This window comes from Boleophthalmus pectinirostris, unplaced genomic scaffold (genome assembly GCF_026225935.1).
Source record: "Boleophthalmus pectinirostris isolate CB_2022bp ecotype Guang Dong unplaced genomic scaffold, ASM2622593v1 HiC_scaffold_11, whole genome shotgun sequence".
NCBI classification, from domain to species: Eukaryota; Metazoa; Chordata; class Actinopteri; order Gobiiformes; family Gobiidae; genus Boleophthalmus; species Boleophthalmus pectinirostris.
In genome coordinates, this window is record NW_026570994.1 from 6,939,030 (window position 1) to 6,963,839 (window position 24,810).

At 38.2% G+C, this 24,810-nt stretch overlaps 2 protein-coding genes across 3 annotated transcripts in view; both read left to right on the forward strand.

Annotated features, from left to right (window-relative positions):
- spega (striated muscle enriched protein kinase a) overlaps positions 1 to 6,180 on the forward strand; it is a 101,521-nt gene extending 95,341 nt beyond the window's left edge. Inside the window, exons 39-42 of the mRNA XM_055166751.1 lie at positions 680 to 903; positions 2,080 to 2,155; positions 2,240 to 2,389; positions 3,454 to 6,180. Coding sequence (XP_055022726.1) covers positions 680 to 903; positions 2,080 to 2,155; positions 2,240 to 2,389; positions 3,454 to 3,700 — 697 coding nt within the window. The 3' untranslated portion in view covers positions 3,701 to 6,180. The remainder of the gene's footprint in view (positions 1 to 679; positions 904 to 2,079; positions 2,156 to 2,239; positions 2,390 to 3,453) is intronic.
- Positions 6,181 to 6,417: 237 nt separating this feature from the next.
- The window catches only part of LOC110153298 (carboxy-terminal domain RNA polymerase II polypeptide A small phosphatase 1-like), a 31,022-nt gene continuing 12,629 nt past the window's right edge, over positions 6,418 to 24,810 (forward strand). The window contains exons 1-5 of one of the 2 annotated variants that reach the window (XM_055165211.1): positions 6,418 to 6,832; positions 6,941 to 7,204; positions 20,818 to 20,963; positions 21,981 to 22,082; positions 23,285 to 23,341. In XM_055165211.1, the coding sequence (XP_055021186.1) occupies positions 7,132 to 7,204; positions 20,818 to 20,963; positions 21,981 to 22,082; positions 23,285 to 23,341 (378 nt within the window). In that variant the 5' untranslated portion in view covers positions 6,418 to 6,832; positions 6,941 to 7,131. The other variant, XM_020917183.2, reaches the window with a different exon arrangement.

A 24,810-nucleotide genomic window follows, 5' to 3' on the forward strand; every position in this document is an offset into this window, starting at 1 on the left:
CTCAAGTCATGAGTCAAGGCTCATTTCTTACAAGTTCACATTTTTAGAATTAGATGCAGACAGTGCACTGTGGTCTAATTTTGACACAGTGCACTTTAAAATAGATTTAAAAAAAAAAAAACTATTAACAAGGGGCAAAGTCTTTAAGTCTTCTGTAAATCATCTAGTTTAGGTCCTGGTTAAGTCTTTGTTTCTATTTTGTTTGGATTTTTGTCCAGGTTTTGTCCTCTTTTAGTCATGGTTTAGTCTCAGCTTAGTCTATATGTAGTTCTTGTTTTATTCACACTATTCACAAACCACTGCTTTAATCCTGGTTTATCTAAATTTACTTCTGGTTTTGTCCTGGTTTAGACCCAGTTTTATTTCTGGATAAATTAGTCTTAGTTGTGGCGTAGTCTCAGTTTGATCCTGTTTTAGTGGCTCTAGTTTAGTTTAGTTCAGTCTTGGTTTAGTTCTGGTTTAGTCCTGGTTCAGTCTTGGTTTGATTCTGGTTCAGTCTTGGTTTAGTCCTGGTTCAGTCCTGGTTTAGTCCTGGTTGCGTCTTGGTTTAATTCTGGTTCAGTCTTGGTTTAGTTCTGGTTCAGGCTTCGTTTAGGTCTGGTTCAGTCCCGATTTAGTCCTGATTCAATCTTGGTTTAGTCCTGGTTTTATCAACATGAACCCTCTTTTCCTGTCTTAGGTTCCGTTACTCAGAGGACGACGTGGTGGGCTACCTGGTGCAGATCCTTCAGGGGGTGGAGTACCTTCACAGCCGCAGAGTCCTCCACCTGGACCTGAAGCCAGACAACATCCTGGTCACTAACCTCAATGTCGTCAAGATCCTGGACTTCGGGAGCGCTCAGAGCTTCAACCCACTTAGCCTCAAGACACAGGAGGCTCGCTTGGGGACTCTCGAGTATATGGGTAAAGAGGAGAGGACTCAGCATTTCTCTATGGCAAAACTATAAACACTACAGCTCTCATGGAAACGTACATTGTGTACATTTCTGCCGGAAGGTCCGGCAAGCGCTTTTCTTCATGGAGATGTTATTGCTTTGTCTGGAATGTTTCACACTGTCTTTCTATCTGCCTGTTTTTCTAGCAGTTTTTGAGCTATAAAATCACCTGTAATTGAATAAATGTAAAGTAGAGCTGTTTGAAGTCATACTGTGGAATATTCCAGGCAGAGCAATGATGTATCCATAGAAACAAGCAGGTGACAGACCTTTAAACCTTTAAATAATTGTTTAAGCGTACACTGCAAAAAATTATATATTTACATTTCTTTTTTTTTTACAAATTGAATTAAATTACTCTCGTATTCTATTCATCTTTTTGGTGACTTGCTGACATATTTTTTATTATTAAAAATAATATAATATATAAAAAAATATTAGTAAAAAGTTGTATTTCTTACTACACTGCACAAAATTTCCCCATATGTTTATGGATATTAACAATAAGTTTCAATAAGAAAAAACACTTAAATAGGATGCAATTTTCCCTTTCTTGAATAGTTTTTAAATGGTTTTGATCTCTGTGGAAGTGGAAGAAGGACATATTAAAGAAACTACTACTATTTTTTGTTGGAAATTTTATTGGTCATTTCATCATAATTTTGTAGCTAATTCAGTATTTTTTCCTTAGCATCCAGTTTAAATTCTACTATTGTGACAACACTACACCACCAACAAAAAGAATTTATAAAAACAGTTTATTACAGCATGTCTTTTTACTCTAAGGACTTTGAATATTTGACAGTTCAAATTACATAAAGACAGATTAGTACTGCAAATTCAAGTCTTCTAGATAGACAGACAGATAGATAGAATGATAGACACACAGACAGACAGAAGGACGGACAGAAGGATGGATACAAGAATAGATACTTTATTTATCCCGCAGGAAATTCAAAGTCCAGCAGCGGCAGCAACAATAAAACCAGCAAAATAACTTAACAGCCCATCCTCTTGTATTCATCAAGCTGTTGGAGCCATTTCTAAGTAGAATTTTAGATGCTTTTATATGCACTGATATTTTTAAAATATCTTCTGATAATGACTTAACAGCTGTCTAACCTTGAGATGTTTTTGTGTTTAGCTCCAGAGATGGTGAAGGGTGAAGTGGTGGGTCCTCCTACTGACATCTGGAGCATCGGCGTCATCACACACATCATGTAAGCCTGTGGTCTACATGATCTCACACAGAAGAGCATGTGAACTTGTAGACATGGCTTCTTCTGCTCTGATGTTGTTTCCAGGCTGAGCGGCCGTCTGCCCTTCGAGGACAAAGACCCTCAGAAGGTGGAGTCCAAAATCCTCATGGCCAAGTTTGACCAGACCAGACTGTACCCCAACGTGTCCCAGAGCGCAGCCACGTTTCTCAAGAAGATGCTCAGCAGTTATCCATGGTGAATGTTTGAATCTCATATAGAACAGATAATAACAGATATTACCAAGAACATTTTTGTACACACATTTTTTCATTCTCTTCTATTTTGCTGTGAGCCACCCGTTTGATGAGTAATGTAACTTTAACAAAATGTTGCAATTTTGATTACTTAAAGCCCCTAACTTTTTAGCCAAAAAAATGAAGCAAAACAAGTTTTTCATTCTGAATGTTTTTATTGCCCTGACAAACATCCTCACTGAAACCCTTACTCATATTTGTTCTAAAGAAGGGCCTTCTCCTGCTTTTTTCCATGGAAATGTTATTCCTGTGGCTTTTCCACAGTATGCCATAAACCTTATCTATCTCCATGGAGAATATTTCACTGTATGCTTCATCTGGAATGTTTCACAGTATGATAAACTTTTTCAACTTTATGAAGACCAAACTAGACCAAGTTACAGATCAGATCTATGGACAGTCGGAAAGTCTGTTTTTCAAGGTATTTCTGAGCTGTAAAACCACCTGTAATTGAATAAATGCTTTTAATTTTACCTTTAACATGCAAGTGGCATGTCTCCTCCAGGAAGTTACAAGGCGTTACTCGATTTAAGCTTAACCTAACTTTGTGACAGTTTGTTTCACATTGAGGGTTTTCTTTTGTAAAAATATGTATCATAAAGCCAGCTAAAACATTTACATCACAACAGGTTTATACATCAAATTCTATAACACACTGTAGTCGTTGTGCATGGAACGATATCGAAATTTAGGGTCAGGATTATCATGGAGATTGCAGTTAATCATTTTATCACGCTAAGTATTAAAGTTTTAAAATGTTGAGGAAATGAATAACTATACTTTTAATATTAAGTTCTATATTTAAACTGTTATAGTATAAGTGAAAACAACATGGATGAGTGGCTTTTTCCAGCACATTCTGGTGGTACAGTGATGATTTCTTTGTTGGCGATTCTCATGATTATATCAAATGTCCCACAAATGATTATTGTCTTTTTAGTATTATGTTCCAACCCAACCCTGTGTATTAAAATGTGATTCTACTTTGCATTTTTACCTTTCCAGGGCTCGTCCGACCACACGCGACTGCTTCTCCCACGCCTGGCTCCAGGACTCTTACCTGATGAAACTCCGGCGTCAAACCCTCAACTTCACCACGGGACGCCTCAAAGAGTACCTGGTGATACAGCAGAGCAGGAGGGCGGAGGGAGCAACGCGACATAAAGTACTACTGCGAACCTACCAGGCCAATACTACTACTACTACTACTACTACTACTACAACTGGTACTACTACTCCGAAGCCAACCTGAACAAGGCAAGATGGACCTTTCCGGCCTCTTGGAATCCCTTAAACATGGTCGCAAATCTGGAAAACTCAAATATGAATACAATTTTGGGTTGCCATGGCGATTTAGCAATTTTTTTTAAAAGCCAGATGCCCTTCCAGTCGCAACCTGCCACTTTACCGCGACTGGAGCAGGCGGTAAACAAGTAAACAAGTAAGGTGTTCCGCCCGTGGACACAGCGGCAGTACAGCACGGGCGTAGGTGTTTAGGGAATCGAACCGGCAACCCCGCTGTGAAACGCAATAATGATGACAATATGTGTACAATTAGCAAAAACGAACTGAATGCACAAAATAAATCATCGTAAACTTTTCGATTATTTTCTTTTTGGCGTATTTCGGTTCATAAATACACAATTAGCCTGCACAATTAGCATTTCTTGTATAGCGTTCAACCCGTGGGTATAGTCCTTTTATTTAAGCTGCTAACTTATTTTTCACGTTTGAATCTCAAAGCCAAAAAAAGTGTTGTTTTATTCATGTTAATTTATTTGCATGTGTGAGCGAGAGTGTACGATTTTAAGGTGAAATAAAGACACAATAGGACTGTGCTAATCCAAAACGTAGGGCTAGCTTAAGCTGGAATTTGTGCGTCGTCGTGTTTCAAAACCGTACTTACAAATCATTAGCCTCGTAGCACAATGGCTAAAGTACACAGATAAGTTTTTTTGCTTGATTTTTCTGGCAAAGTTTCTTTTTTTTGACCAACACAAAGAATATAACATTTTAAAGCTAAGTGGCTAAGTTTGGCTAAGTTTTCAAGCTAATTACAGCGGAATGTTGTGCTAAGATAAAAGCGCTGTACCAGTTTTTTCCCATGTATTTGAGCTAAATGTGTTTCACTCCAGTACAGATAGATTGCATAAGCAGCTCTAGAGGTCAAAATAAGTCTGCAAGAGCGCTGTTTGCATTCTAGTTATTGTCATTGATACCATGATGACCGTGAAAAGCGCTAATAATCTTGTCACGGTGAATAATTAGGATGCTCTGTACGCTTAAGGGATGTGAGGAAGAACGGTACAGATATATTGTATAAGCAGCTCTTGAGGTCAAAAAAAGGCTGCAAGTGCGCTGTTAGCATACTAGTTGCTGTCATTATTACCGTGAAAAGCGCTAATAAACTCCTCACGGTCAATAATTAGGATGCTCTGATCGCATAAGTGAAGCGAGGAAGAACTTTGGACCAGTGCAAACCTTTAAAAATGAACTAGGTCTGTTTTTCACATTTTTAAGACAAAAACGGGTACAGCGCCTTTACGGCATCGAGAAAGAATGTATTTAGTTATGATGCCTTTTCAATGTTAAACGCGCACTATGGAGCTTTTCTAGTGGGTCTGGTTGTCGCCCTGGAGATGTCATAGTTTTGTCTGGAATGTTTCAAAGTAGGGCATTAAATTTATCCATCTTGCATTTACTCAGTTTAATAATTTAATGTTAATAGCCTGTGACCAGCTTTAAAAAATCTAACTTTCTGAAGGATAAGTAATGTTACCATGGCCATAAAAATAAAAAACACGAAAATCATCAAATGTCTCACAATAATGTCATGGGCTGTCACAATATATCGAATCACAAGTTCCTTTGCTTAAATGTTTTACAGCAGCAACAGCTTTTAAACAGTGGGAACTACATATCCCATGATTCATTTCAGTGCAGAAAACATGAAGAAATATGTTTTTTACTTAAATTCTTGGGATTATGACAGAAATAATTCACACCAAAATCTTGTTAAAGTGTTTTAAAAGCAAAAAAGTGTCTTATCTACATTTATATCTGCCTCTCCAAAATATCGCAATAAATATCATACCAAGAGATTTGGATATCATTACATCCCTAATATATAGCATTAAATGAACTTATTTTAACTTTTAAAACATCCACCATTATATTTTTTTTACTTTTTACTATAACATTATGACTCAAATAATCATACTTGCCAATAAGAATTAAACAAATCACCTTGACACCCATGACATTTATATAGAGAGGTTTAATGCTATACTGTGGGATTTTCCAGCCAAACATATACATCTCCATGGAGACAAGCAAGTAGCCCACTCCCCCCCTCCAAAAAAGTTACATAGTGCACCTTTAACTAAAACTTACATAACAAACATAAGCCTTAAGCCATCTTGCTGTGAGGCTAGTGACCTGTCAAATCTTAGTGAACTCTGACCTGTATTCCTGGTGAGTCCTCTTATTCAGTCAGTGCCTCAAACTTAGTCCGCCATGTTTAGCTTCTTGTACATGTGATTCCAGCCCACACCGGAGCTACTGCAATATTTGGACAAGACCTGACCTTAGCCTAGCCACACGCCGTCCCTGTAATAATACTAGATCCTGTGTACTGCTCCTTCAGTTTTCCTTTTGTATGAATCTGAACGCCCGAAGATTTGTAAATGTACCTATTTGCTGTGTTTATATGTGGAAAAAGTTCAACATGTTTTTATGAGATAGTATGTAATAAACTTGGTAAAACTGACTCATTTTTCTCAATGATTTTAACATGACTAGATACAGTTGAATGGACTATCATCAGCGCTGTCTCCGTTTGCTCCTGGGACTGGCCTTTAGTGACGGTCCCTAGTCTGGTCCGTTTCAAGGGCCCCGCACTGGGCGTTCCTCTCGTGCTTTTCTGCGGTGCGGGCTCCGGGGCTCATGTCACTGAAGTCCTGGACAACTCCACACCATCGCCAGTGGTTCGGCGGCGCATGCAGAATAAGAACCAGACTACCAGGCTTTTTAATGCTGCAAGTTTGTTTAGACAGACAGCGTGCATTTTGCAGTGACGAAATGTAATGTCGTATTTAGAAGCCTAATTAGCGGTGGAGACAATGAAAAGTTTAGTCTGATGATCGCAGAGCCCAGTAGAGCTTTGAAATACGGTGCGTAAAAGTGATTCAGAAGCACTGACGGCACAGTCGCGGGCCATGACGCGCGTGTAACGTTGTGATCTGGAAAACTTGAGTGTAGCTAATATGTTAGCTGAGCTAAAGTTTGGGCAACTTAGTTTTTTAGACTTTTAGGGGCCGTCCTCCAATGTCTGTGTGCGCGCAGAGGGAGTGCGCGCAGCCCGGTCCTGATGCGCCGCTTTAAGGTACAGGGGGAGCCTTGAAACCGCCATGTTTGTATCTTGAAATCGTGAGCGGAGTTGAGCACCATATTGAATCAAAGTTGCCAACTCTTTGACAAATGTTTTCTACAGCCTAGACTCGGTCGGTACGAGAGCGGAGAGCGGCTTTTGGCGGAATGGCATCGCGGTAAAGCGCTTTTGGCGATGTTACGGTGAGCGCTGCGCCTCCGGTTCATGGAAAGTTGGTTCATGCAGCTGCGACTCGGCGAACTCTGCGTAACTTTTCCGTGTGAGGTGAGCGCGGCGGGCCAGAGCTGGATGTGATGGACAATCCGTCCTCAGTCATCACCCAAGTGAGCCGCGATGAGGAGGCCAACAAGTCTGCGGCCGAGCGGGGTAAGTGCGCCCTTTTTCCGCTGTCACAAACTTTCAGCTCCGTGTCAGAGCCCCGGAGCTCCGCACAGAGAGCTCCGGGGGCCAGCGGGGGACAGGCCGGGTCAGAACCGCACACTGCAGTTTGTTTGGGTGCATTTATTAAACTTGTAGGGCATTATCATGACACGTAATTACATGCATTATAAAAGTGTGTGTTTTGGTGGGTTATGGCTGCGGCCCTTCGGCCTGCGATGAAAGGACAGGAAGTGACGTAGGTCAGACTTGACAAAGTTTATAAAACTTTAATTGTTGTAAAAAATGCCCCCATTACAACGTGACAAATGCATGTTTACCAACCACATATAAATAATGTTGTAGACTATTTTGGCATCTTAGTAATGTTAAATTACGCTGTGTGGGCTGCTGACGTGTGTGTGTGTGTGTGTGTGTGTGTGCTTGTGCATGTGCGTGGGTGTGTGTTTTGTGCGCGTGGGTGTATGTGTGTGTGTGTGTGTGTGTAATGAGTAACTCTGTCCTGAGAACCGCTGTCCCTCAGCTCTCCCACATTTAACATGAACCTGGAGCGCAGAAGAGGAGTCAGATGTGAGGCTGAAGTGTCTCTGCTCTGTGTTATGCCATAGGTGGATGTCAGAACGTTTTAAACAGCCCGTATTTTACAGCTGAGGGGGAGGCCTGCAGTACAAATGCAAAAGTGTTGACCTGGTTTATGGTTAATATCTCTGTAATTACGGAGTCTTTCCACAACCACAAGTGGCATAACATTTTCTCAGACGGCATGAGTTACATACTGTGAAATCACTATAACTTAGCATATTAAATTAAACCTCAAACGTCTGGAATTAGTGGAACCAACTAAAACAAAAAATGGTAGTACTTTCTTTTCTATTTCCATGTGGTCTTTTATCTGTGCACTCCCTCAGTGGTCCAGGTAGGTTCCACAGTGTTCCATGGGTGTATACTAGTTTATGTGCTCTTATACTTATTCTGATACAGCTCAAGATCATTCTAAAGAAAGGTTCATTTCTGTCTTATCAACTGGACCTTTTGAGTATTAGCTGCTCATATTTGTACTGGTAATAATAGTAGTAATAGTCATAGTCATAAGTCCTCTGCCCACGTTGTTTACACCATGCACACATCTCTCCGTTGTCAGCATATCCAGTGTTTGCCCATCCGAACATTTGGAGACAAGCAGTTCACGTGTCTCTGTCAAAAACCAGCATTTGGGGAAATTACTGTGGCGAGGCTACTACTAGAAATAAAGGCGCGGTTTTGTTTTTACTTTCACTTTCATCTGGTTTATCCCTATATAACTATGGATTAGCTGAATACAATATTGCTCTTGTGCGTTAGAAGTCACCCATATAACTGATGAATGGCACTAGTATCTCTGTCGGACATTTTCTAAGTCTGCAGATTAAATGTAATGAACTTTATTAAAAAACTAATCCATGTTTTGTTAGTTTCAGTTTATATTTTAGTCATCTCTCAAATCTTACTGCTCCTGGAAAAGGGTTGTGAAAATAAGATACTAAATCATTACTAAAACCAGTATTACCAGTATTTACTCATATGAGCACGCACTTATAAGGCCACATGGGAAAAGAAAAGAAAGTACTACTATTTAATGTTGAAAATCACATTCTGTTGTCTAAAGAAACGGTGTATCTTTGTGGTACTGGACTCTGTATTGAGTATTAGGTCTATTCCTTAAAATCGAAATTCAAATTTTAGTATTGTGCCGACACCATCCTGGAGTTTTTCACATTATGCAGTCTGAATCCTACTTTTTAACTATATATCGCAAATGAAATCACAATGGCAATACTTGTCAGTACGAGTGTAACAATATCCAAGTCTCATGATACGATATTTTCACGGTATGAACCTCATGGTATGATATTTATTGCGATATCGTGGGAAAGCTCACGATATGGTGGGGAGGCTCACAATTAGTGATGTAACAATATCCAAATCTCTCGGTACGATATTTTCGATATTTTGTGGTGACTTACAGACAAATCTGTTAATATGCTACTTTTTCCTCTTAAAATGCCTTGACAAGACTTAACCCAAAGAACTAAGACTTAAAAGTGTTTAGAACTGTTATTTCTTCTTGTAGTCTACACTGAAATGGAGCAAAGGATCATGGTCTATGTCTTTGTTTGTCTTTTTGCTGCACCATAACTCTTCATTTAAGCAAAGACACTTGTAGTTCGATATATTGTGATGGTCCACGATAATATTGTGAGAACTTTGACGATAGGATATCACAATATTTCGGTTATTGTTACATCTCTACTTGTCAGTAAATCACAATTTGATTTTTTTTTTCTCCAAAATTGTGTAGTCATATTACAAACTCTTACGAATGTGCTTGTTTGTTTAGACCAGATTGGAGTGCCTTAGAGTAGAGTAGGAACCAGTAGTGATCTATAATGTTATGAAATCAAGAAAATAGGCTGTTTTTATTACAATCTACATTTTTATTTATTTAAAGGACCTGTTTGTAAGATTTTGATTTTAAATGAGCTAAACATGACATACAATATATCTGTGTCCAAAGATATGAGGTAAACATCTCCAAATCAAGTTTTTACTGATAACACTTGTAATGCTGATTTATTCCAGTTGGCTTAAACCTAAAACGATCAGAATGGTCACTACCTAAACCCCAGCACCTCCAGTCAGTCCTGAATCAGTGCTAGTGCAGCCTCTTCAGCTCAGGGAGGGAATTCTGGAGGTTCTGAGCATTCACATGAGACATTTTGTCCATATACTGAGAATGAGACAAACTTGGATGTGTCCTCTATCTGCAGGTTAAAGTTGCACTGTGTAACTTTTTAGTTCAGGATCCATCACCTGCTTGTTTTTATAGATATGTCATTGCTCTGCCTGGAATGTTCTACTTTACATTTATTTAATTACAGGTGGTTTTATAGCTCAAAAGTACCTAGAAAAACAAGTATTCTGACTGTGAGCGGGGTCGCCTCTCCACAGATCTGACATGTAACTTGGTCTGGTTTGGTCTCCACAAAGATAGAAAGGTTTTATACTATACTGTGAAACATTCCAGACAAAGCAATAACATCTCCACAGGAAAAAGTATTTGTCGGATTTTCCACTACAAAAGTTACGCAATGACCTTTAAGACTAAACCCATGTTCAATTATGATTGTTGTACTTTTTAAACGTTAACAGCGCAAACTACATACTTTTCCTGTAAACTCTAGACTCGCCTTCTGGAATAAGCAAACACACACAATTGGTTTAAAGGGTCAAAGTTCACAACAGCAACTACAGCTGCTTCAGAGGGTCAAAACTCAAACTAACATTTAAACAAACATTCAGATTCAAAGAAAGCACGCAGTATTTTTATAGCCTGTATTCATTTTACGCAGTAGTTTGATCTATAACCACAGTGAATCATATTTCTAAAAATAAGAGTTGATACATTGCTAAAGATACAAAAATGACAACAACATAGATAGCAAAAAAAATATTAAAAATCATTCCTTAGCCTAACTAAACATAAAAAAGTCTAATATTGTTGTCTAGTATTAGTGGTAATATGAACTACTTCACAATGTGGTATTTTTAAACTCGAGATAACGTCTGTATTCAGTGTTGGGGAGTAACAGATTACATGTACCGGGATTACGTAATCAGAGTACAAATTATGAGTAACTGTATTCGGTTACAGTTACTGTTTCAATGAGTGGTAATTGGATTACAGTTACTTTGCTGAAATAAATGGATTACAGGGCAGTATTTTCCTGTTTTCACATTTTGGGCTAAACCAGGACTAAAACCAGGACTAAAACCAGGACTAAAACCAGGACTAAAACCAGGACTAAACCAGGACTAAACCAGGACTAAACCAGGACTAAACCAGGACTAAACAATATAACACTTAACAGTAGGTGGACATAATTGAAGGCAGCAGTGTCTCATATAGATTCCCTTACAAACTACATTTTGGGGTATGTAATCTGTAATCTGTAGGGGAATACATTTTAAAAGTCACCTTCCCAACACTATCTATATTTAAAAAGTGTAAGAAGTTTTAAATAGAATCAAAGTGGCAGCAGATTACCTCGCTAACTGGCTAGCCGCGTGGAGAAAATTGCTAGCATGTGTGTAGCTTTACCGAGGCTAACGCTAAATGACAAAAACAGCCCTGGAAGGAAGACACAGGCCTATTCATTTGGCTTGTTTTGAATCTTCCATTACATTTCCATATTTTTTTTATCGGTTATTTCATCAACCTGGAATTCAGAGTATGCCCGTGACAGCCGCTCGCCTAGCGCTTTTTATTCTGCGGCCGTGGCTCTGTTGCTAATGAAAACACGCGCGCTGTTTTGCCTGGAATGTCCCGCAGTGTGGCATTAAACGCATCTATTTTACTTTTATTCAGTCAAGTTTGTGTTGCTCAAAAATCCCCAAAAATTCGACATTCTTACTGCGAGCGGGCTTGCCTTTCTAACAGACCTGACCTGTAACTCGGGCTGGAAGCATGAAGACAGACGGGTTTAATGCCATATTGTGAAACATTCTAGGCAAAGAAATGCATCTCCAAGGAGGAAAAAAACAGGCTGCGGACTCTCCTCCACAAAAAAGTGACATTGTGCAACTGTTAGGTGGGTGAAGTGTCTTGCCAAAGGACACAACAGCAGTACGCAGCAGTTGGAGTGGGATTTCGACCTGATGCTGATGTTTAGGCTGGTGGATGGGTGAGTTCACCTCTGGGCCACAGCTTGGTTGGTAAATGTTGAAGCAAGTCGGTCCGTTTTATCTTGGCTCAGATAAACATGTTGTTGTTGTTTTCTTGGGCAAGACACTTTGAGTGAATGGTGATGATTGGAGCAGATGATGCAGATTAGTTGTTTACCACAATCGGTCATTTCTCATTTGCAGTAGCCTAGACTAAATGGTGTTACTCAAATTTTGAACAAAATTTTTGAATTCAAGAAGTCAAAATTCATTTAATAAATGTAATAAATCTTAAACCCATCCAATATTAACATATCAACCTCAGAAATTCTAAAACAAAAGTCCAACAGACAAACTACACACTATTAAACTAGCCTCTCTAAGCGTTCCCATGAACTATTTTGTCTAAAGATAAAGACTATGAACAGTGTCAAGAAAATCAGAACTGCTAATGCTAATCAATAAAAGCAGCATTAGCATACTGTGGCGCGCTAACACGCTCACCAGACGGACTGTGGCATTTTAGTTTTACCACAAAGCTAACTGATAAAGCTGATTAGACTGAACATTATCTGAACAGGAGCAGGCTGTGAGCTGAGTAAACACGTTAAGGGCATTTTACACACCACAACGCTGTGATTTATGTACTGAGGACTTGGATGAACTGTACGCAGCCTGAGCTCACACTGTGTTTAAAAAGCTGCTACAGTCACAACTGAATCTGTGCAGAGGCTGCACTAGCACTCAGTCACGACCCTGGAGGTTTAAGTAGTGACCATTCACATCACAGAGAGACATTTTAGGTTTAAACACCCTGCATTTTACCCCTGAAACTGAGGCTCATTCTGCATTCTAGTGCAGCCTCTGCAGCTCAGGGAGGGAATTCAGGAGGTTCTGAGCTTTCCCATCAAACATGATCTGTCCATATACTGGATGTGTCTCTATCTGCACGTTAAGGCTCTGGAGACACAGGTCTGTAGAAAGAAGTGGACTAAGGGAGTGTGACATCACCCGTAGTGTTTGTCTCCAGTCAAATGAAGCTTATCGAGGCTTGCGGTTATAGGGGTGAATTTGGAGTCGAGTTCCATATTTGGAATTTTGACTGTGAGTATCATAGCAACTAAAGAGCCAATCCGGAGAAAGATTGTTGAATGTAATGCCCCTTCTCAACGCTGTCCATCAAACCTGTTGCTAACACTAGCTGGAGTGTAGAGTAGAGGGTGCAGAGAAGAGTATTTTTTGGTATATTTTACTCAGTTATTTTGTTACAGTGCTACAGTTTTGTTGCTTGTTTAGTGAAAGGAAACTTGTTTATGCAACACATTTGACATAATCACTGTTTTGATGGTTATGAAATTAAATGGGTGTGTTTCATATTCACTTTGCACAAGAAGTGGTTTAACAAAGACTTTTAGTATCATAGTCATTGTTTAGCCATTATTTTTATTGAATTGCATCGAATCTATCTGAAATATATCATATCGAATCGAAAGTGCACTGTATCAGGATATGTATCGCATCACAGCCTATGTATTGAGGTATGTATTGTATCAGCAACTTCTTAATGATACCCAGCCCAAATAAAAACCCAGGATTAGGTTGCAGAACGTGTTAATATGAACATTTTAAGCCCAAAATGACAAGCCTGACAGTAGCAGTTACAGAGACAGGGGTTTTTCAGTTTATTGACATCAGTAGGCAGTATCAGCATTATTTCTGTCAAATACTGTAATGCCAGAAACTACTTAATCAAATTAGGAATTCTCATTATAATCACATTGAAATGGGAAGGAAAGAGTTCTAGAACAAAATACTCGGAAAGGGAACAGAAAATCACAATTGTTCTTTTCTTCAGCACGTCTTATGACCAAGCGTGCTTCACTTCACTTTTGAGAATTTAGAATCTAATATTTCGACTAAATTCATTAATAGTTTAATTAAATTTCAATTGCTCCAGCACTGAACCCGGACTCGACTGTTTTTTGTTGTTTTTTTTCAGCTTGTGGAATGTGTGAAATTTAAATTGTGTGATTTTTCCAAACATTGCGGGCGAGTTTTGGTGTTATTACAGCACGCCGGCGTGATGGAGGGAGGAGAACGGAAGAGAGCGCGGGGGGAGATATTATGAGGGACGGGAGGGCAAAGGTCGCAGTACACAGAGCGAGGGAGGAAAGAGTGACGACAGAGGAGGAGAGGAGGCAGAAGATAGTTACAATTATTCATGGATAATATTTTAATTTAAATTTTAATGTGCGTCGAAAATTACTCTTTTTAAATTCTATTTTTTTACTTCTATGTTTTTATTTTCTCACTCTGTTTTTCTTGGGTGTAATCTTATCAGAATTGCCTCACAGTAAACACATGGCAATTTTTAAGCCAGATGTCCTTCCTAACACAACTCGCCACGTTGCTGGTTCCGGAGTGGGCTATGGGTGAGAAGTGTGTTGCCTAAGGACACGACAGCAGCAGTAATATGTGTCTAGAGCAGGTATTGAACCGGTTACCTTCTGCTCTAAGGACTAACACTTACCCTACCCTTATGCCGGATGCCCTTCCTGTCACATCCAGCCATTGTATAGTCACTAAAGTGGGTTATAGGGAAGAAGTGTCTTGCCTAAGGACACAACAGCGGCAGTATGTGTTTGCTTTAAGGGAGGGAATTTAATGGCTCACTCAAAATACTAATATTTGTGTTGTTGTTTTTTTAAACAAAATGTGAAAAACTGAAAATTTTGCAGTGTTCCCAAGTTATTCCGAGCATCCTACTTATTCACCATGAGTTTATAACAACAACTAGCATGCTAACCACACACTTTTTGATGAGCAGACAGCAAACAGCAGACATCTGTTGACCCCAGTAACGTAATTTATGCAATATTCCTCATATACATAGGGAGAATAGTGTGCAGGACCACTTTCACTTTAATGAATATTTTTCATTGTACTATTTGGATTAGTATTCGTAGTACTCAGACAGGACTCTAAAAACAGTAGTGGTGTACTCTGTGGCCGCAGTGTTGTAATACTTGGGCAAGGCATTGTACTTCCTATATGTGTTGTGAAATCTCCAGACTTGAAGATTTCAAATGTTGTGATAGCCTGGTTAGTGTCTTAAACGTGTGTAACCTTTCTGTTCAGAGTCCGTCGCCGTGGAGATGTTATTGTTTCACCTGTAATGTTCCGTAGTACTGCATTAATCTGTCTTGGGTTTATTCAGTTATTTAGTAGTGTTTTGTGAAAAAATACTTGGAAAAATTTGCTTATGACTGTGAGGATTTCCGCAGATCTGAGTTGTGATTTTGTCTTGGTGTATTCCGCTGGTCTCCATGAATACAGATAATTTTAATGCCATATTTAGAACATTAGAAAAGGAAGAATATGTAAAATATGTTCGCAATATCACATATAACAGCTGATGATTTAGAATTTTTGAAGTTTGGCAGATTCAAGGTTCAAGCAGTGAGCACAGTTTGGGAGAATTCTGTGATGGAATTTCAGATTTTTGTGTTTATAGTTCAGTTCATTTGAGAACTGTCTCTGGAATACATGCGTCACGAATTTTAGATTTCCAGTCATCGCGCAGTGCATACTGGGAAGGATTTTCCGAAAAAGTGAGCATCAAACCGCCATGTTTGTTTTCCCAGTGGGATGCGTCTATTAACAAAGCTGATCTTTTCTAGGCTTTTGAACCATATCACTTTTGTTTCTGGTTCTGATATCATCATATTTTAGTTTTGGGATTCGGACATCGTAATCGTGTGGTTGTTGAATGTCCTAACAGCGGAAAACTGCTTGAGAAATTTGTTTGCGAACTTCACAACTGCAAAAGGGAATCAGATGTGTGTGACTGCAAACTTCCATTCAAACTGTTTCCCTTCCCAACGGAATTGAAAAATAGTGAGAGGCGAACGTGATGGGCAGGATTGATACACAGGAAGGACCGAAAAGGAAACCTTTGGCTGCCTAAGAAATCATCCTAAGTTTGCAGCGAACATTTTTGATCTGATTCCCTTTTGCATTTATGGAGTTCGCAAACTTCCGAAGCTCGTTTCTTGAGCTGTTTTCCCCTGTTAGGACTTCCAACAACCACAGAATTACGATGTCAGAATCCCAAAACTAAAATCTGACAATATCAGAACCAGAAACAAAAGTGATATGGTTCAAAAGACTAGAAAAGATCGTCTTTGTCAATAGACACATCCCACTGGAAAATCAAACATGGCTGTTTGATGCTCACTTTTTCGGAAAATCCTTCCCAGTATGCACTGCACAATGATCGAAAGTCCAAAATTCGTGATGCATCTATTGTATACTAAGTTCATTTAAATGACCCCACATTCCTAACATTCGATCCACCCGTCTCCTTCCTTAGAAAAGTTACATAGTGCAGCTTTAATTATTTCAGCAAAATACAAAAAAATTCAGTTTGTACTCTTTAGAAAATGTGATCTATTTGAAATTAGACTTGAACAAATGCACTCTAAACTCTAATTTTAAATAAGCATTAAAAAAAAGTACTTCCAAAATTAGACATTATGAATACAGCATAAGTTCCATTTGGATGTATTTTTCACATGTACGTTTGGTCACAGTCTTAGTATATCCATTACATAACATTGTGTATTTGTGTTTGTGAATGCCCCTGGCCTCACTTCCTTTTAGCTGTGGGCTGCTTCCCTTCTGTTTCCTCTTCCTGTTTTGGGGCCAGAGTGACGGGGGCCGGTGGGACAGGGGCCGGTGGGACGGGGTCAGATATCCAGAGCGATGCATTGGTCAAAATCCCAGTGCAGATATTTTCTATAAGCAGCTCTTGAGGTCAGAATAAGTCCACTGTGAACTGTCTACATCTGATTCTAACCCGTTGTATTATCTGATTTTATTATCAGGAAGTACGTAATAGCATGCTAGTTTTGTTGTTTGCTTTATTATGATAGTAAACTGGTTTATAGACTCAAAATACTAAATCAGTATACCTCAAAAACTTGCTTTGCTTTTTGATAATTTGAAGAAAATGCACGTTTTGAGATTAAAATTTCATAAGTTTTCATCTTTTTGAGAATTTTCTACTTTCAGAAGATGCAATATTTAGTTTTAAAGGTGCATTGTGTCAAATACTTTTCTCCGTGGACATGTTATTTCTTTGTCCGTAATGTTTCACAGTATGGCATTAAATCTTTCTATCTTCATGGAGACCAGACCAGACCAAGTTACAGGTCAGATCTGCAGAGAGGCGACCACTCACAGCCAGAATTCTTGTTTTTCTAGGTATTTTTGAGCTATAAAACCAGCTATAATTGAATAAATGTAAGGTAGAACTGTTTAATGTCATACTGCGGAACATTCTAGACAAAGCAATGATATATCTATAGAAAGAAGCAGGCAACGAAACCCCAGCCAAAAAGTTACACAGTGCACCTTTTAAATTGGAGAAAAATAAGGCCCTTTGGCAAAGCAATTGACATTCAGAAACTCATGTCCACTTTTCATTTTTAATCTAGGACTAAAGCAGGATTAAGACCGGACTAAAGCAGGATTTAACTAGACTTAAACTAAGATTAACTCAATATAAACATTGTGTGGAACTTTCCTTTGTGTTGATTTTGTACTGAACGTCATCTTGCTATGCACAGTTAGAGTTCAGCGTTTAAGCTAAAAATACTTGGTGTATATTTGTACTTTTACTTCATGATGTATAGTACTTGTCTGTTTGTGTCAGTAAAAGTGTCTCCCATAGGTGCCGGGTCACATTCCACTCACTGCTTCGACACAACTTGCAGAATGTGAGGTTTTGGTTGACTTTGGTTGAATTCTTCTCCAGGAACAGATCTAAAAAAAAGTCTTCTGGAGAATTCTGGAAAGGTCTCCCGATTGGTCGAAATTCGCCTTAAAATTCAGGAAGCGTCGTGATTGGTGGATTTTGTTACCGGGGCGGTTCGGGCACATTTTTGTCAAATCACTGTGACATTTTGATTGTAGTTTATCTGAATGTTGTACCAATAAGAAATTTGAACTGAGAGGGTTGTACAAATAGTTCCCAGTAAAGAAAAAAAAAAGAATAAATAAAAAGACATCAACAGCTATTGGAAAAAAAATTATGTTTTCATATAATTGTCAATGAAAATATGTGTTAGATATAGGAATGCTATTGAATTTACAGCTTTGTTTTTAGTAAATTTTGGTAACTAGAAATAAAAATTGACTTCCATAGTTAAAAAGCGATTCATTATTATTTTTATTTTTAATGAATGAGCTGCACTTATCCCCGCCCACTGCACCTATCCCCTCCCACTTCAGGAAGTACTCACCGATTCAGCCTAAACTTGTTTATTATCAACAAATATCAATTCACTTTATACTGAAAATAAATTACAGAAAGTTTATAGGTATCAAATGGTCTTTTTTTGTATGCCTGAAATGGCTTTAAACCTATCAATCTCCACAGAGACATATGTTTAATGCAATACTGTGGAACATTTCAGCGTTTGACCTAATTCTGAATAAAACCAATGAAGTTATTAGCCGCCGTGTTTGTTTTGACACAAGTAGACCATGCATTTTTGTGATTGATTTAGGAGAAGGGTGCAGTGTTGGCAGTCCAGGGAAAGGAAGGAGGTGCAGTGTTTTAAGTGTAAAAGAGCCGGTGCTTACGCAATGGCCCGTGAGCAGCACGTGTGTGTATGTCAGCCCTGCACACGAGCTCTCTGCTGTGGGGAAACCTCGCCTCTCCGCAGCCCTTACCACACGCCCTCTATCCTATATCTGTCAGGTGTAAAAGTAGGCTAATAATTTATGGGAGCAGCCGGTTATCCATCCAGTTTCTTGACCTTTTTATGTTTTTATTGGGTATGGCTCTGGGTATGTTGTATCCACATGCCTATGACAGGTTGGACTACTTATTCTACAAAAACACAGCTATGATCATTATATTTAAAATTTTACTCAGAATTTTAAACGTTTTTTTTACTGAAATATTGTCATATCGTATTGCCAAAAGTCTCACAATAATATTATGGGCCATCACAATATATCCAGTTACAAGTTTCTTTGCTTAAATCACGCAGCAACAGCTAAAAAACAGAGAACTACATAGACCATGATCCTTTGCTTTCCTTTGTTTAAGTCCGATCTATATGCTGAAATAACTATGAACTGCTACTAAGCACTTTTAAATCTTAATTATTTGGATTATGATGAGAGAAAAGTAGCATATTCACAATTTAAGTTTTTTGATTTTTTTTGCCTCCACAAAATATCTCAATAAATATCATACCGTGAGATGCATATTGTGAAAATATCATATCAAGAGATTTGGATATTCTTCCCTAACATCACACTACGGAATCCACAACTGTTACCAAGGAACCTTGTGGTAAACGGGGCCAAAACTCCACATAGAAAAATAAAAAGATGAGAAAACACTTTTTATTTTGTTGAAATCAGGTTTAAAGTATCAGAAAATTGTGTTTTGTAAGTATAAATTGTACCAAACTTTTGGATAGCACTCTCCCTGGTGTGTTTAGAACTTTCTACTTCTGTAATTTTCAACATGTTTTTAAACTTTTCTTCACAAATTGCGCAAAAAAATTCTCAATAAAAGTGTAAAACTATAATTTATATTTACAACAGGTATCCCATGAAATTAACAGCACACATATCTATTAATTATCTCTCTGCATCAAATCAACGCTATGTAACATTTCTGGTGCTGCCCTGAAAGTTCCACAGTATGGCATTAAACTATTTTTTATTGCTTAAAACATCTTGAAAAACATGAATTCTTACTGAGAGCAGGGTCACCTCTTCACAGATCTGACTTGTAATTTAGTGATGCCACCACTTGTCTTCATAGGGATGGAGAACTTTAATGCCATACTGTGGAACATTCTCATTCATATTCAAAATTCAAAACAATTGTACTTTGATTTAGACAGTTAATATATAGAAAGGAGAGACACACGTAAAGTTGAAAGGTGAAATCGGACAACCCTGGAGGCAAACAAACAAAAAAGAATCTCCATAATATTTTAACTAGACTTCTATTCTATTACAAAGTATTTTAGTATATATATATATATATTTTTTTATCAATTAATAAAACAAAAAAATCACCACTTTATCCTAAAACATGCCCAACAGGTTTTTAAAGTCCATTCTTCCCTTACCCTAAAAACAAACCAACTAGATTTAGACTCTATTACATTTAAATCATAGAAGTTCCTGAGTTCTGGACAAGTCCAAATTGTGCAATTCACAGCTGTTTCTGCTACTTCTACTTTCTATACCAATAAACACGGAATAGCATCGCCTGCTCTGATTGGTCAGCTCAGAGAATATATAAATTGTGGTTGATTTTTGTTTTTGCGTAAAAGCTTGATCTAAACTGTGCCTAAATTGCTTTAAGTAGTAGTAGTAGTAGTAGTAGTAGTAGTAGTAGTAGTAGTAGTAGTAGTAGTAGTAGTAGTAGTAGTAGTAGTAGTAGTATTTTGGCAGCAGTACTTGTAATTGAGAACATTTTTAGCCATGTAACTGTACTTGAACTTGAGTACAAATTTTAAGTACCCCTTCTACCATGGTAGTATCAGTATCTGTAGTTCTTAGTAGTAGCAGTAAATTTGTAATAGTAGTCGTAGTTGTTAGAGATTGGAAAAGACCCAATTTCCTCAAGAGATATGAGATTGGTTCCACAAGGACATAATTCCTAATATATAAAATCTAAAAAACAGACTAGAGTCAAGTCTTGTATAATAACACAGTACATTGCTACATATAATAATAATATGTTGGTGTGTATGAGTGGGATAACTTTCTTGTATCACTGTCCACTGCTCAGAATGTATTGGATTATAAAACGAGTGGTAGGCCTGACCTCAGTGCCCTGACCGTGTCCCCCCTGTCCCCAGGCTCGTCCCCCTCCCTCTCCTCTAAGAAGCCCCGCAGCGGTGGGCTCTTCTCCAGCCTGCTGTGCTGCCTGTGCCGGGACCAGCCAGAGCCCCCTCCCGTCAACAACAACGCCCCCCTGCTGGAGGAGAACGGGACGGTATCCAAGGTACTCTATCTCTCTGCTTCTGTCGCTGCTTTCTATCTCTGTCACTCTCAGTCTTCATCGTAATGACAAATCTTTCTCCGCACACCTTCAATAGACTTATTTTGATTCGGCAAAGCAAGGCGAGTTTATTTGTGTAGCACAATTCATACACAAAATAATTCAAAGTGCTTTACAGAATAAGAAATACGTTAAAATCACAATACAAACAAATCAAAACATAAATAATCATCATAAAGTTAAAAAAGAGGTAGAGACATTAGCTGAGAGACATTAGCTGATTCATGTTTACGTTAGCCATTAGCCGCTAACTGTCGAAGTCACTAGCCAGGAAAGTGTTAAAATAGAATGTGAGTGAAAAATAGCGGTACAAGATAAATCTAAATAAACATTTTATTTGGTAAATGATATACCAAAATCACAATTGTCAAAATTAAAATTTTTATCCCGAGTCATATGAACTTCTTTTTTATATTGCCTTTTGTTAGAGTTGAAGGTGCATTGTGTAACTTTCTGATTGGAGTCTGTCACCTTCTTGTTTCTATGAATATGTCGTTGCTCTGCCTGGAATGTTCCACAGTATGACATTAAACAGCTCTGCCTTACATTTATTCAATTACAGGTGGTTTTATAGCTCAAAAATACCTAGAAAAACAAACATTCTGAGTATGAGTTGGGTCGCCTCTCCACAGATCTGACCTGTAACTTAGTCTGGTTTGGTCTCCATGAAGATAGAAAGGTTTAATACTGTGAAACATTCCAGAAAAACCAACAACATCTCCATGGAGAAAAGTATTTGACGGACCCTCCACCAGAAAAGTTACACAATGCACATTTAACAAAAGTCATCTCCACACGTCATTGCGATTGGTTCAATCCGTTTGTTAAATCACGTTCTGGCAGTGTCTCCAAACTGCAACACTCACGACTTTTCACATTTTTTTTCTCACCATATTACCCCGCCCTGTTATGAGGTCTGTCTGTTGATTTGTTTATTTATTTGGTTACTTTTGTGTACAGATCCAGGTGAAGCCGCTGCTGCCTCCTGTCAAGTCCAAAGACTCGGGGAAGATCTGTGTGGTCATCGATCTAGACGAGACCTTGGTGCACAGCTCTTTTAAGGTTAGCACGATTTGAAATTTTACACTTGGGAGTTGTAAAATGTCTGCATTATACATTTATTCTAGATGTAAAATTAAAACGTCAAGTTCAATTGTAAGTATAAAGTGCCTTACCGTGCAGTTTTAGGCATTCCTTTTCTCAAATTCAAGAAAAGCAGACAAATAACACTTTCAGAGTAAAATGTATTAGGGGAAACTAGCAACATCTGATTTATAATTTGAAGGGAATTTATTTGAAAGGACAAAACATTAATTAACGAATAGACCACATAAAATCACATTCTTGAGTATTTTTAGAAAGATAATTTGATTTTCAGCCTAAGATTCCTAATTCAACCCACCATGATTATAATATTGTTTTCCAGACAGTTCACGTAAATATCAGTAGTTTTTTCCCCGTATTCTTTGTTAAATTTATAAAGCCTCTCTGTGTAACATTTCAGCCATGAATTAATATTATTACGGATGTTATATTGCTTAAAATAATCTTGGAACTACCATTGGATCTACAGTATGTATTAAATCTTACACAGTCGGAGTTTAATATAGAACCTGCCCCATTTGTTGTCACAAAAGTCCAGTCTAAAAATGAATGAATAAATAAAAAATAGGGGTGGGACTTTATAAAAAAAAATATATACATTACAGGCTTTGTAATTAATGAATCTCAATTAATCACATAACAGTATTTTCTTCCTGAAGCCCATCATTTGTTTAAGTTTGGGCTACAGACACTTCTTATTTGTACTCGGATCAGAACTTCTATCGCCAACAGCTCCAGCAGTTTCTGTGCTCGCTGTGACATGTTTTGCATTTAAATGATATCGTAGGTTTGAGGTACTTCTGTGATATGCAAATTCTTCTCTGCACAGTTTGCAATAAAGGACGCCTTTGTCAATACTTCCATCAGGTAGTTTTTTTTTTATAGAAATGTACCTTCCAGCAGACCCAGAGCGTTTTCATGCTCCATTGTTGTTGTAGTCAGAACTGTGTGCGTCAGTATAACTGGCGTAACATGACACGGTGCACTGACAAACGTTCTGCATTGTTTGGCATGCAAACTAAGATAAAATGCTTTCATATTTTTTATGCATTATTTTCTTTGTAATTAATTATTTGTTAATGTCCCATCTCTAATAAAAAAAATATATAAATAAATAAAATTAACAAAATAATCTAAACCTTTTTTTTTTGTTCCCCCAGCCTGTAAATAATGCAGATTTCATCATTCCTGTGGAGATCGATGGAACAGTGCACCAGGTACGGCTGCTGCTTGTGCTGTCACGATTCAGAATTCACAGTTCTATTTAAAGCGTCGCAAAGTTGGATGACCTCTCCTCTGGGGTCGAGCCTGGTTCAAGTAATCCAGGATAGGTTTGTTCACTGCAGCTCAGCCTATTCCGGATGACTTGGTTCAGGAGCGACGCCCCCTGGCACCAGCGAGGAAAACTACACCTTTACTGTGGTCTTTTTGTCACGTGAAACTGCAGCTTTACGTTGATTTACGACAATACACTTGAACCACTTCCCACCTATTGTTTAATGCTTTTGGTTTTAGTCAACAGTCTACATTACTTAAAGTTGGACTATGCAACTCTTTAGTCACACAGGGGTCTGTCATGTGTTTGTTTCTATGGAGATGTCATTGGTCTGTCTGGAATGTTCCACAGTATGACATTAAACAACTCTACCTTACTTTTATCCAATTACAGGTGGTTTTATAGCTCAAAATACCTAGAAAAACAGGTATTCTGACTTTGAGTTGGGTTGGGTTGCCTGTTCACTGATCTGACCTGTAACTTGGTCTGGTTTGGTCTCCATGAAGATAAAAAGGTTTAATGCCATACTGTGAAACATTCCAGACAAAGCAATGACATCTTCGTGGAGAAAAACATCTGACGGACCCTCCACCAGAAAAGTTACGCAATGCTCCCACAACCGTAATAAGAAGGAGGGGCGGAGTCTGGAGGTATAAAGCTGTGGCTGTAATCAGAGCAGCGTTGAGTGATGTCACATAGTACTTGACATTAAAGTGGCCACACACATAGTTTGACTGTTTGAACACAAAGCTGCTAATTTACTTAAGTTACTTTGCATGAAAATTGCCAAAAAGCACTACTGCTACAACTACTACTACTACTACTACTACTACTAAAACACCATGTACACAGTTAAGTAGCAAGAAAAGTTGATTTAGTTCCACTTTAATGTGTGTTTTTGTATTTAAAATGTTTAACCTATACCCGCTTTCTTAACTTTAGACCATAACTCTAAAATAAAATGTACTCGTATACTTCTCTGACACTTTGAAATGCCCTACACCCTGATCTTGTTGCTGTCTTTGCTCTGGTTGAATCAAGCGCAGCAGTATCAGTATCAGTATTTCTTGGTAGTAGCAGGCGCAGTAGTAGTATTATTAGCATTAGTAGTAGAAATAAATCAGCAGCAGTAATGGTAGCAGCAGGGTGGAAAACAACTAATAAAATACTTGCGTGACCGCGTTAATTGAGTAGATATTTTAGTTAATTCTACTTTTTGATTAGATTTTTAAACATATTCTTGTACTACACGGCTAGAATTATACTTAAAGTCTAAGCTCAGACCAATCAAACCTTACACTTTTTGATTATTTTGGCATAAAGGCCTGATCTAAAATGGATCTAAAATTCCATTAAAGAGTAACTAATACTCTGCGCACATTTTACTTATACTCAAGTACAATTTTGGCA